Source organism: Schistocerca nitens, chromosome 1 (assembly GCF_023898315.1).
Source record: "Schistocerca nitens isolate TAMUIC-IGC-003100 chromosome 1, iqSchNite1.1, whole genome shotgun sequence".
In the NCBI taxonomy this organism is placed as follows: domain Eukaryota; kingdom Metazoa; phylum Arthropoda; class Insecta; order Orthoptera; family Acrididae; genus Schistocerca; species Schistocerca nitens.
Window position 1 is genome coordinate 264,000,342 of NC_064614.1, and position 14,599 is coordinate 264,014,940.

General features: G+C 38.9%; 1 protein-coding gene across 6 annotated transcripts in view; it reads right to left on the bottom strand.

The window, feature by feature from the left end:
- LOC126247631 (F-box/WD repeat-containing protein 1A) overlaps nucleotides 1-14,599 on the bottom strand; it is a 107,540-nt gene that overhangs the window by 3,451 nt on the left and 89,490 nt on the right. For 2 of the 6 annotated variants that reach the window (XM_049948497.1, XM_049948502.1), the window contains exons 10-11: nucleotides 14,254-14,441; nucleotides 14,146-14,170 (exon numbers count right to left, since the gene is read on the bottom strand). In XM_049948497.1, the coding sequence (XP_049804454.1) occupies nucleotides 14,161-14,170; nucleotides 14,254-14,441 (198 nt within the window). In that variant the 3' untranslated portion in view covers nucleotides 14,146-14,160. Of the gene's footprint in view, nucleotides 1-5,115; nucleotides 5,165-14,145; nucleotides 14,171-14,253; nucleotides 14,442-14,599 lie in introns of those variants that run through there. The other 4 variants (XM_049948501.1, XM_049948499.1, XM_049948500.1 and 1 more) reach the window with 4 other exon arrangements.

Sequence of the window (14,599 nt, forward strand, 5' to 3'; positions counted from 1 at the left end):
TACAGAGTTTTAAAAACGAAAGAATCATTTGTAGTATAATACAGAAAATGTGACAGGGAAAGAGGAATAGCAAGGTGGGGATGGGGAGACAACAAACTAGGATTATGGAAATTGCACATTTTTCTGGGCATGATGTGATATTTGACGATAAATAAAAATTTTTGCACCCAAGATCACATGTTGAAATATTTTTATTTCTTCAATGACCGATTTCAACAGAGTCTAATGTCATCTTCAGATCCACAACATACCAGGAGAAAAACATTACTCTGAAAATCTACATAACTGTACAACCAGTATACAAGTGGAGTAACATAATAACCACGTCACAATATTTTTTTTACATACCTTCTGGAAATAATATTTATGTGCATGAATCTCACAACCACAACAAGAGCACACTATTTATAAAACAAACACACCACATTTGCCTAATTATGTCATATACAGAAAATTCGTGATCTATAAAGAAAGTCTCAAAAATCAAGAAACAGAGTAGATAAAAAGTGCATAGCACCAACAGAGTGCCATGGAGTGGAGAAGAGTTCATCTGTGGAGCTGTTGATAGGATATATATGTTACAATGAGAGCCCTCTTATATCTGTACTACCCTACCCATAGGTTCTTCATACTAATACCTCACAGTGAGTATTTTTTTTTATTTTTACTGTCTATTTTATTTTTCCACGAACATTCAAATGTTGGACGTGTGACCCTAAGGCAGTCCAGCCTATGAGAATCTCCTTAGCCAATTGTTGCAGACATTACACTTCAAATGCAGCATGACAGTATCCTCAGTATGATTTTTTGGATCATCCTATAAATGTAGGAACTGTGTGTGTATGCACTGTTACCTTCAACAAGACAATTCATGTTCATCTATAAACAAGGAAGAACATAATTGTACTGTTGATTCAGGTGAACCGACATTCTTCATCCTACGTTGGGATATTATGTAATGCTTATGGCTGTTTGCACTTAGACCGATAGATAATTTTTCTATTATACACTGAAGTGCCAAAGAAACTGGTACAGGCATGCATATTCAAATACAGATATATGTAAACAGGCAGAATACAGCGCTGTGGTTGCCAACTCTCATAAGATGGCAAGTGTGTGGTTGTTAGATCAGTCACTGCTGCTACCATGGCAGGTTATCAAGATTTCAATGGTTCAAATGGCTCTAAGTACTATGAGACTTAACATCTGAGGTCATCAGTCCCCTAAACTTAGATCTACTTAAATGTAACTAACCTAAGGACATCACACACATGCAGGATTCGAACCTGCGATCATAGCAGCTGTGTGGTTCTGGACTGAAGCACCTAGACCCGCTCAGCCACCGCGGCCAGCATCAAGATTCAATCAAGTTTGAATGTGATGTTATATAAGGTGCACGAGTGATTGGGACACAGCATCTCCAAGGTAGTGATGAAGTGGGGATTTTCCCATACGACCATTTCACGACTGTACCGTGAATATCAGGAATCCAGTAAAACATAAAATCTCCGACATCGTTGCAGCCAGAAAAATGCCTGCAAAAATGATACCAACGATGACTGAAGATAATCATTCATTCAATGCGACAGAACTGCAACCCTTCTGCAAATTGCTGCAGATTTCAATGCTGGGCCATCAAGAAGTGTGTGCATGCAAACCATTGAATGAAACATCATCGATATGGGCTTTTGGAGCCGAAGGCCCACTTGTGTACCCTTGATGACTGCCCAACACAAAGCTTTACGCCTCGCCTTGGCCCGTCAACGCAGACACTGGACTGTTTATGAGTGGAAACTTGTTGCCGGTTCGGATGAGTCATTTCAAACTGTATCGAGCTGATGGATGTGTACGGATATGGAGGCAACCTCATGAATTCATGTACTCTGGATGTCAGCAGGGGACTGTTCAAGCTGGTGGAGGCTCTGTAATGGTGTGGGGTGTGTGCAGTTGGAGTAATATGGGACCCCTGAAACTTCTGGATACAACCGACAGGTGACACGGACGTAAGCATCCTGACTGGTCACCAGCATCTATTCATATCCATTGTGCATATCGCGACAGACTTGGGCAATTCTAGAGCAGGACAATGCAACACCCCACACGTCCAGAATTCCTACAGAGTGGCTCCAGGAACACTCTTCCGAGTTTAAACACTTCCAATGGCCACCAAACTCCCCAGACATGAACTTTATTGAGCATATCTGACATGCACTACAATGTGCTGTTCGGAAGAGAACACCACCCCCCCATACTCTTACTGATTTATGGACAGCCCTGCAGGATTCATGATGTCAATTCCCTCCAGCACTAGTTCAGACGTTAGTCAAGTCAATGTCATGTCAGGTTGCGGCACTACACAATATTTGACAGGTGTACCAGTTTCTCTGGCTCTTCAGTGTATACCCACCATTCCTATGTCAATGTTTCTAGTGAGTACATTGTTGTATTTCTAAGAAAATTTAATAATCTATGTAATGGCTCACCACCAGTTGTCCAAGCATGTAACTGCCTATAAATGCTTCTGCTGCAGGCTTGCTTAGTCTTTCCTGAAGGGCCATAGCTGTGATGGCTCAAATGATTAAATTGTCTCCACTCCAAAGCACAGCACATTGATGGTGCTATGGACTTTTCTACTCTCTTATGTATTTGACAAGCCAATGTAGGCCTGTGTTTTGTAAACAGAGCATGCTTTCATTATGGTTGCGAGATTCATACACAGTAATATTTCCAGTAGGTGTGTAATAAAATATTGTGATTTGGTTACTATGTTTTTTTACTTTTATACTAGTTGTCCTTTAATGTAGATCGTCATAGTAATGTTTTTCTTGTGGTATACTGTTGATTTGAAGACTACAGACTGTTGAAAACAGTCACTGAGGATATAAAAATATTTCAACATGCAATCTTGGCTGCAAAAATTCTTATTTATCTCAAAACAGGAATACTACTTGAATTATGCCAAGAAGCACAGGTCATGATGAAGATTCTGACAATTTTTACTAAAAACTAGGGAAGAAGTCACTATATTGAATATTTATTTTTATCAAGTAGCAGAAAACATTAAGCTTATCAGTGAACACATGACAGATGAAATATCTATGACCAGTATGTATGGATTTGCTTCTGTAGTGCAATACTACTGCCTTGCTGGCATAACAGGATTGTTTCTGGGCAACAGTAACAAATACATGCGTACCAAATGCCATGAAATGTTTGCTAATAGCATAGTTAATATTACGAACACTAAAAAAGTTATACAGAAGTAGTTTTGTGGTCAATTATTCTCCGACTTTCCAGTTTAACAGGCACTGATACGGAGTGAGGATATGCTACTGTTTAAGAGACCAGGAAAGAAATCAATAGTCATCTCCCCCAAGTTACTGTCTGTTTACACACAATAAGAAAATAAGCCATCAAAATCTGAAATAATTAAAAGCAAATAACGCGTCTGGGAATCCTACCAAAGACATTATTACTTTAGTGACACTAACACTATGAACAATAAATATTACGAAAATCCATGCAAATTCTGAAGTATAATGTTACAGTGTATGTGTCTGTACACATAGTTGATTTCTTGAAACCTCGCACGGAACAGACATAAGTCTTAACAGAAAAACTTATAGAAACAGACAGACGTTCACTAACTCAAAGTCTTTAATTAAAGAAGTTTTTAATTTTCTGTTAAATTCATATGTCTGGCCTCCATTCCCCATCAACCAATTTTGTATGACTACTCTTCCTATGTTCTGTTTACATTCAGCTGCAGAAGCTATGGACTTAACTCAGTGCGATTGCATAATTCCAGTAGAATTTAAATAATTTAGGAGTAAAGAATACTTCTCACCAAAAAGAAGAAGTGTTGAGTCATTGAGAATAAACCCTTTGTTGGAAATAGAGCGTGCACACCCATCTACCCACCCACACTTATGATCCTCCATCATGCTGGCTGAACACACTTATGCCAGGATTGCATTTTGGCAGGTGGACTAGGATATGACTGGGGGTTGTTCTGGTTTGGTGGATAGAGGGGAAAGAGTGGCGGGAGGCAGGAAGAGAGTTTGGGGATGGTTGGGTAGTTAGCAGCTCCGAGGAAGACAGCAGGCTTGCATGCTAGGAATGTGGGGAGGGAGGGGTGGCATATTCACAGGCTAGGCATGTGGTGCACGGGTACCAAAGGTGGTGGGGTGTAGAACACAATGAAGGTGACGTGGGCACTGTTTTGGAAGAGGTGAAAGGACTGAGAAAGGGGAAAAGAGTTGGGTGGAGGGTATCAAAACAGTGAGTTAACAATGATTTTGAGGCCCGGAAAGTCAAGGGGGCGAACAATGCGTTTCAAGCATAACTCCCATCTGCAAAGTTCATAAAAGCCGGTTGTGGAGTGAAGAACCCATTTAGCCTTGATGTGAAGCAGCCATTGAAATCTAGCATGTTGTGCCACTGGGTTGTCAATTTTATTCTTGGCCACAGTTTGACAATGGCCATTCATTTTGGAGGGCAGCTGGTTGGCTGCCATACTATCATAAAACCCTGTGCAGTGATTGTGGCAAAGTTGGTATATGACATGGCTGCTTTCAAAGGTGACTCTGCCTCTGATGGGCAAGGACAAGCCTGAGATAGGACTGGAATAGGAAGTGCTGGGTGGGTGGATTGGACAGGTCCTGTACCTGGGTCTTTCATGGATATACAATCCACACACATTTTTTAGTATTCTAGCTCAACAAAGGCTCTATTCCAAAAGATAGCAAGTTTCCTTCCTCTTGTGTGTATGCCTGTCAGCAACTCAGTGCTTCTATTGTTCTGGGAGTGGTCTCCTTTACTCTTAAATTATGTACTTATAATTCCAACATTAAAAACTTCAGTGTTATTTCCATGTCAGAGAACAATGTTATTGTGAGTAGGTTTTTTTCAAAGGGGTGAATTGTACTTTCACGACTAATTTTCTCATGCAAGAAGTTGTTTCCTACTAATATCTGCTAAATGTGACAAAATACTAACCCACATTACTAAGCGTCTTGAAACACATTATGCTAAATAACAACTGATACTTATGACATAACATCAATTCAAAATTTTAAATTACATTCTCAAATCTGCAGCAAATTTTATTCTTACCATTTATCACAGAGGAAATCAGTTACACTGAAGGAACGTCACTCAAAAGCTGTAAGAGAAAAAGAAACACATTACACAAACATATCTTCCTTACTTAAAAATACATGCTCTGGTCAATATTACAAAAGTTGTGCTTTGTGGAAATGTTGTAATTTTCTCTCTCCTCCATATTACAAACAGGTAGAGAGTAGCGACAGTCAGAGAGAGGGGAGAGGAGGGAGGGAGGGAGCATGTTTTGGGGATTGTGAAGGGCATAGAAAACTGATCTGGTTGTTCAAACAAACTAACTAATTACAAATACGAAGAATCATAAGTTCCTCAAAATGTTAGGATAATCATACTTCTCAATTGTATATCTGTTCGCTGCAACCCAGTTCAGTTGCTTTTTCAAATTGATTTTTTTTTGTTCCCTACTACTAGGCAACAGGTGCGCTATCTGTTTCATGCTTACAGGCAGTAAGAGAGGAGGTAATTCTTCTGACCTAATTACTGAAACATTCACCAATTACACTACTGGCCATTAAAATTGCTATGCCAAGAAGAAATGCAGATGATAAACGGGTATTCATTGGACAAATATATTATACTAGAACTGACATGTGATTACATTTTCACGCAATTTGGGTGCATTGATCCTGAGAAATCAGTACCCCGAACAACCACCTCTGGCCATAATAACGGCCTTGATACGCCAGGCCGTCGAGTCAAACAGAGCTTGGATGGAGTGTACAGGTACAGCAGCCCATGCAGCTTCAACATGACACCACAGTTCAAGAGTAGTGACTGGTGTATTGTGACGAGTCAGTTGCTCGGCCACCATTATGTTTTCAATTGGTGGGAGATCTGCGGAATGTGCTGGCCAGGGTAGCAGTCGAACATTTTCTGCATCCAGAAAGGCCCATACAGGACCTGCAACATGCAGTCGTGCATTATCCTGCTGAAATGTAGGGTTTCGCAGGGATCAAATGAAGGGTAGAGCCACGGGTCATAACACATCTGGATTGTAACGTCCACTGTTCAAAGTGCCGTCAGTGCAAACAAGAGGTGACCGAGACATGTAACCAACGGCACCCCATACCATCACGCCGGGTGACACGCCAGGATGGCAATGACGAATACACGCTTCCAATGTACGTTCACCACGATGTCGCCGAACACAGATGTGACCATCATGATGCTGTGAACAGAACCTGAATTCATCCGAAAAAATGACGTTTTGCCATTCGTGCACCCAGGTTCGCTGTTGAGTACACCATCGCAGGCGCTCCTGTCTGTGATGCAGCTCAAGGGTAACCGCAGCCATGGTCTCCCAGCTGATGGTCCATGCTGCTGCAAACGTCGTCGAACTGTTCATGCAGATGGTTGTTGTCTTGTAAACGTCCCCATCTGTTGACTCAGGGATTGAGACGTGGCTGCACGATCCATTACAGCTATGCGGATAAGATGCCTGTCATCTCGACTACTAGTGATACGAGGCCGTTGGGATCCAGCACGGCGTTCCGTATTACCCTCCTGAACCCACCGATTCCATATTCTGCTAAAAGTCATTGGATCTCGACCGACGTCAGCAGCAATGTCATGATACAATAAACCGCAAATGCGATAGGCTACAATCCAACATTTATCAAAGTTGGAAATGTGATGGTACGCATTTCTCCTCCTTACACGAGGCATCACAACGTTTCACTAGGCAATGCCGGTCAACTGCTGTTTGTGTATGAGAAATTGGTTGGAAACTTTCCTCATGTCAGCATGTTTTAAGTGTCGCCACCGGCGCCAATCTTGTGTGAATGCTCTGAAAAGCTAATCATTTGCATATCACAGCATCTTCTTCGTGTCTGTTAAATTTCGTGTCTGTAGCACATCATCTTCGTGGTGTAGCAATTTTAATGGCCAGTAGTGTACGTCGAATGGCTGCTTCTCTGCCTCCAAGGATGAGCATCTTGTCGAGTTGGGATGTGAACAGCATATTTTGTGGAACATGGCTGACATGTTGGAAAACTAAATTCAAAAGGAGTTAATTGGGCAGATATCAGAACAAAAATGAAAGAAACATGCAAGATGAAATGTCTTTGATTATGTCCAATGTAATACATTTCTAAATGTATTTGTACTGAGCCCGTAATCACGGATATAGTGAATCCCTCAGCTTTGGCGAAAGCACTGACACCGAAGAAGGTGGTCATGTTGTCCTCTGACAGTCCATTAATTTCCGATACATTTGCATTGTAAGGTATTGGGAACTGGCAGTCTTCTGCCTAATTGAACAACTGTTTTGTTACTAAAACGTTATATGCTTGTTGTTGTTCACGATGTAAGAACATTTTTCAGACCGCTTTGCTATTCCTGGGTACTCTTCCCAATAATATACAGTCATCTTCCTCTTCCGTAACTTCCATATACTTTCAGAGTACCAAAATTAACAGGTTTTTACATGTAATACAACACTACATGGTTACCTTTGCTGTCTCTACCACTACTGTCTCATTGCACTGCTCCTATAATAGCAAAATGTACCTCTTAATGGAACGAACTCTCATCACACCAACGAACCACAAATACTGCTCTTGGCAAGGGTAAACTGTAGCACCCGTCAATTTCCAACTAACTGGAAGAATGAATTCAAACCTTTCCAAAACTTTTTCTCACTTTGACCCTTCACCCCCGTGTCCCACAGAAAGTGTAAAGGGAGAAAGTTCATCACTTACTACATTTCAGATGCTGGTTTGCTAAAAATTCCAAATCATCTGTGACATTTTAATTTATTGCTTCACAGTTACTGACTTTTTGGCCAGGAGGTTTGTACATTTCATCAACATGTACCAATGAGGCCAACTATAAAATTATGCTTTTTAACAACACAATATTTAGGAGATATGGCATGATAAACACTGAGTATTGTGAAAAAGCAACCAACTTTTCTTAAAAGCTTTTTCAGAATTAGAAAAATGCATCAGAAGGTAGTTCTCATATAATTCTATAATGTACAGTTGCCAAATCAGAAATACCACTTTATTTTCTTTATTTTTTACTTTCTAATGTGCACTGCCCCCTGCCTAGGAAATCATTTCATACAGTGCCCTGCAGCCAGCAACGGACAGCTTAAGACGCAAGCGTACTCCACAGCAACTATGAAATTTCTGCACCAAGGAAAACAAAGCTTAAGTAAGCCATAAAGGGCCAAAGCCGTGCAGGATAACCAGTCACCAACAAGCTACCTCCCAAAATGTTGTACAATTTATCCTGTACACCTGTATTATCTAAAAATCACTAATCTCGTACAAATATTATAAATTTTAAGATTTTTTACTCTACCTCACAATACTGTTACTGCCTTTTATGTACTACTGACTTCTCTTACAGTTCTCAGTATTCCCTCTTCCTACTTTCATCATACGCATATTATTGTCAAAATAGTTACGGAACTTTTAAAGATATGCAGATATCTTGTCTTTAAATAAATATGGATCAAAATAAACAACCTTTAACAATGGTGAAGGAAGCAATATAGCTTCGTATCGCGAGTTATGAAGTGACAATGTTTGGAGAAGCATCATTGTGACTGAGTCCGAGTCTGGATTTTATCAGAGACATAGTATTAATGTGGGGACCGGGCGGGGGAGGGGGGGAGGGTGTAATGCTTAGTCTTATTAGTTCATGAGGAATATATTACAATTAATCTTATTTATAATTAGAATCATTGAAGTCTCATGAACAACTTGCTCGTGAGAGAAAGGAGTCATCCGATTTGGGGAGGAAGATAGAAGAAATTAACTTTCACCTTTTTGAAGGAAGAATCTGCAAACTTGCTTAAAATGAGGCAATGCATAAAAAATGATACCTAAATGTTAACCACACCACTAGAATCACTGTACTTTGAAACTGCTCATTAGTAACTGATATTTTATTATTGTTTCTACATTTCCACAAAACACTTCATGAAATTTAAGTTCATATGTGTCGACACTTGCTAGCACTGAATTTAATCATCTGCTAAGCAGAAAGTTGGTTTTTACATAAAGATAGTTGGAACACAAATTCGACAAATGTTAAGGAAATCTTCCCATCAATATTCACAATGAGATCATGCAATATGTTAATTAAATTTTATGTTTTGAGTATTTTGACATTGGTAACAGCACTGAGTAGATCCTAAAATTAAAATTATGTATACCCAGCACCATATGTTTGATGTAATAATGCTAGTAAAATTTCCAGTGATGGACTTCCTTAATGTGTAAGAAGAATGAATAAAAAAAGAAGAAACTACAAATCCGTAACATCTCTGTCACAACCTAAAATACACAAAAATGGCTCTGAAAACTTCATTTAAAAAATCACAAGATGTAACCTTATGAATCAGAAACCATGAGTAACTTTCTATGCATGCAATATTCGCAACAAGGACCTTTCGGCTCTTGTTTGGACAGACTTCAGAGAACTACTTTTGTAAACACTACAACAATACACACAAAAATTGTGTATCTTCAAACAGAACTTCCCATTTATCAAGTTTAGTGCAATGTTGCAGAAGATGATGAACTTATTCCACTGAACACAAATGCATCCATCTTCTCCCAATCAAATGTCTGCAAGTTTCCATGTCAGTAGTACTGCTATTTAAAGACTAAAGTGGAAGGTAAAAACTAAGCAAATGATCTTCAAAGTGTCTTCCATTACATTACTCAGTATCTTGATGGACTCTTCCTTAATGAAGGGGGATAAAAGTCTAACAATCTTTACTGTTGCAGTTCCAGGGACGGAAGGAAGGTCAGAATTAATTTATTGTATACATAATTTGAGAGGGCAAAAGCTCGGATTGAACAAGAAAGGAAGAAAATAGCCCACTATTTTTGGTTAAGAAAACCACTAGCATTCACTTCCAGTGATTTAGGTAAACTGCAGAAAACTTCAAAACTTCAACTCATCACGACCAGATAGTAATATGAGGATCACTCCTTGCAAATAACAACAAATGGACAATCTCTTTTAATGTTGCTCCAATTCAAACAGACCAACAAGGAACTTGAGGAAGCAGGGCACAGTATTTCAATTCACAAACACACTAAAATTTTAATCTATGTGCTTTGTATTCTTCTGTCACCTTCTGGCTATGTTTGCATTAATGAGCAGTTAGTTTAGAAAACCATGGTACAAATCACATAGCTTTTCTTTGCATCTTCTCAGTAGTTTTAGTTGCACTAAGGTGATGAAAATCCATAATACTAACATGACTCAGGAAAGTGCTTCCAATTAACCCATTAGACAAGTTGAACATCTCCACCAGTGTCACAATGAACTGAACCCCTATCTCCATCTACTGCTTCCTTCCTTTATTCAGTCCACACTACTAATTTAATCTTTCTTTTGCATGGCACATTGTTTTCATCATCTTATACACGGTGTACGTAAGTCCAGGAACACTTTCAATTACTTATTGCACAAGCACAAAACATTTTACAGATATCATACATAAGTCATTTTGAAGAGAAACACAGAAAGTTTTTTCTTGCATGTATACCGCCAAAGCATAGTTTGGCAATTTGCCGATAGTCAGTGCTAGCCACACGAACATGGCGAGTTCAGGTGCGGTGCGAGCTTTTGGTGTGTTGGAGTTCGACAAAAACAAGTGTGCTACAATTGTTCAACCGAAGTTTTGAATGGAGTATGGTAAAAAGCCACCAACAAGGAAAGCCATTTACTATTGGCACAACAATTTCGTTGTGACAGGTTGCTTGTGCCCGGCAAAGAGAAGCGTCCCAGTGTAAGCGAAGTGAATGTGGACCATGTACAAGAGACAGTCATAAGGAATCCAAAGAAATCTATGAGTTATACATCCCATGAACTCTAAATGGCTCCAGTGACAGTGTGGAAAGTCCTGCAGCAGAAACTATCTATGAAACCATTCAAATTGGAGGTAGTGCAGAAGCTCAACGACGCATCGATGGATCGTGTACTACAGAAGGGCACAGCTGTTTCATAAAATGGCTTCCCCGATCACCAGATCTCACTCTGTGTGACTTTTTTCTGTGGGGACACATTAAAGATCTGGTGTAAGTACCGCCTCTACCCTGTTATGTAGCAGAGCTCTGGGAGAGAATACGGGAAGTGACTGCCACAGTCAACGATGCCATGCAGGGACGGGTATGGCAAGAATTCGATTACCGTATTGACGTCTGCCGCGTCACCCATGGTTCGCATATTGAATGTTTGAAATAAAAAAATTTCAGAGTTTTTCTTCAAAATGCAATATGTATGACAACTGTATAATGTTAAGTTCTTGTGCAATAAATAATTTAAAGTGTTCCTGCACTTTATGTACACCCAGAATGTATAGACAAAAAAACTCTGCTCTTGGTATAGCCTGAATATTAAGAACTGGAAATCTTTTCTCCTGTACTAAATGATTTACATCTACATTTTCATGCATTGTGTGCTGGTTAAGTCCTCTGGATTATTACTGTCTCCAGAACCTTTCTTTTTGGTTTCTACTGTAGTTTTCCCACACTAAACTCTGTTGATTTCCACTTTATTTTACTCCTCAAAACCACTACTGAGTTTAACACTGTGAAATCTTTATGTTCTCTATATTCATCAATTCACACATCCACTTCTCCTACAACATCATGGCCCAACAATATTATCTACAATTTATACAACTGCAGCTTATTAGTCCTCTAATACTTGCTCTACTCTATCTTCTGCACTCTTCTTCAGGTAAAGAAAGGATTAATACAAGATGTGGAAGTATAGAATGAACAAGATTAAAAAATATTTTTGATGTGTTGTTCACACAAATTACGTAACTGTTGCTGCATGGATACACACATCACTTCTGTGCAACAATCAATCAGCAGCAAAGAAAGTAGACGATTAAGTAAAACAAGACTGTTTCCAACATATTTACAACAGCAATGGTAATCACCCATGAAGAATTAGGGAATACAAGTTAAGGAGAAGCAAAGTGAAACATTTGAACATACTCAAGATGAAGAAATCTGATATCACCAAAAGACTAGTACAGATGTTTTCTTCATTCCACACACATCTCTTCATTCACAATCAGGGCTGTGTAACATTTCAATCTTTAATAAACAGTACTATGAAATTTTACTTTTGTATGTTATATTTAATACTTGTCATTGATGCAGCAGGTTATTCACTTTACTATTGTTTATATTTATTCCATGAAGCAGACCGAGTCATTCTTATATTAGTGGCAAAAACCTCTTTCAATATCTTCACTTTCTACAGAGCATTAACAAGGGAACTAACTGTACAGATTTTTGTGGGGGGAGAAGCAAAGGACACACACAGACAAATTCTCTGAATCATGTTTACCTCGCAGGCTCCTGACACATATGTACACAGACAAGAAATATCCATAGATAGCAACTTCCTCACTTAGCCAATTGCCTGCCCCTCAGAGGAGTGAAATTTATCAGCACCAATTGTCATATTCCAAAACGTTTATTGTAAATCTCCAACATACATGTGAAGGGAACTCAGATTGAGTAAGCAAACCAGTACAAGTGCCCACTTACTCACAAAAACAACAAGTGAATGTGGCATACCCTAAGAACGTCAAGATAGTGAAGGGCAGGTACTCTGCTCCCGCATCAATATTAATTACATAAATAAATTTTCAAAAATAATAAGATTCCAAATTCAATTTGCCCTTAGGGTTCCCATATTTGCAGTTTTTTAATGTAAACATTATTCAGTAACTTAAGATCTCAGTAATTCAGTAAATTTTGCATCCTTCACTTTAGCTTAATTTAACATAGATGTTTGTTTATTGTATTGGGGGATTTCCACATATACTGTACTTAGCTTCAGAGATTCTGTAGTTGGGGTTTTTTGCACCTAGTGGTACCCAACATTTTCTTTTACTCCAAATCACATTTTTGCATTTTGCTGGATTAAGGCAAACAGTGTCTTACAAACCCTGACAGTGCTTTACTACAGGCACAATGTAGTCTACAGTGGCAGAATTTTATGCCTTTTCATTACAAGACTACCACACAAATACAAACATTATGCTCAGAGACTTTTCCCTAGTGACAATAAAAGGTGCTCTGAACTAGCTTAAAAAGAAATACTCTACTGAGTCCCCAACACAGTGCTTATGACATCTGACTCTTGCATTCTTAAAAGCTGACAGTTTAGACAAGTCAAGAACATACTTAGTAACTGATTGTCTGGGGTTTGTGTTATTTCAGGATGTAGTAGAATCTAATGTGTGAAAAATGGGTTCCCTCTACCTGAAGTGACCTGCCATTCTTATTTAACCTTCCCCAACCTATCTGTCTCTTAACCCCAAGATGAATAACTAATAGTTCTGAACACTACAATAATGTGTACTTTTATGTGGTCCTATAAGCAGTATTAATATTTCACTTTTCAAAGACAAGTACTGGACAGTAATTCTGTCTTATGATTTTGTAGCATCTTCAAAGTTGGAGATCTTTACTTCTGCAAACTATTAAAATGAACATTTTTCACATGACTGTACACTGGGCTCATGTGTGTGTTATGCACTGCACCTAATCAACCACAAACTGATCCTTCTTTGGGTTGAATTTTCCTACATCTGCCACTCACACTGAAAGTTTTCTTTGTACCTTACTGAGATCAATAAAGAAAATAACCTTAAGGAGTTTTGGTCAAAATAACAGTGGCAACCTAGAAATTAACTGACCACACAGCAACTGACAAATATATATATGTGAAAACAAGGAGAAGTGTGCGCACAGAATCAGAGAGGGGGACCATGTTTATGTTCAATACCCATTTATGCCATTAGTACATACTGTCTCTGAATAAAAGAGATTGTTCACTTTATTTGTAGCCACGGTGAAGGAATCAGTCTGCTTGGGAAGTTATACCTCTGACTGAACATATAATACTGTTAAAAATTCATATATACCCAATCAGGTACGTTGCACCAATGCTCCATCACTAAGTTTCAGAACAGACCAACTGGTACCATACACATGTCTATATAATATTTCAGTTTTTTCTTTGTACACCTTGGTCATGTAATTATGACAGTCTGAAATAAATAAAAAAGTATTTTAACATACTACAGCCCTGATTGTGTCCTGGTCTGGAAGAGCCATCACTGTACATAATTACTTTGAGATGTAAGTGTACGTGCGTGTTGGAGAGCGGATGTCAACGTGCACCATAGACGTTTGCTGCTGGGGCGTTCCTTCTGGCGGGTTGCAGTTCAGGAAATCCCACACTAGAATGGTGTCGTCATGAGAGCTGCTAACAATTTGGAACTCATCAAACTGGAGGCGGAAGACTCTTCCCGTATGTTCCTAGAAAGCAAAACTCAAGATCAATGAAACTGTTCTTTAAAATATATTACCAGCCATTTATCTGCATCGAAACAGATTCTCTAAGTAAACTTAAGCTTCTGTTAAAATTGAGAGCACATACAAAAGATGATTTTCTTTAAACTACTAATGAAAGACTA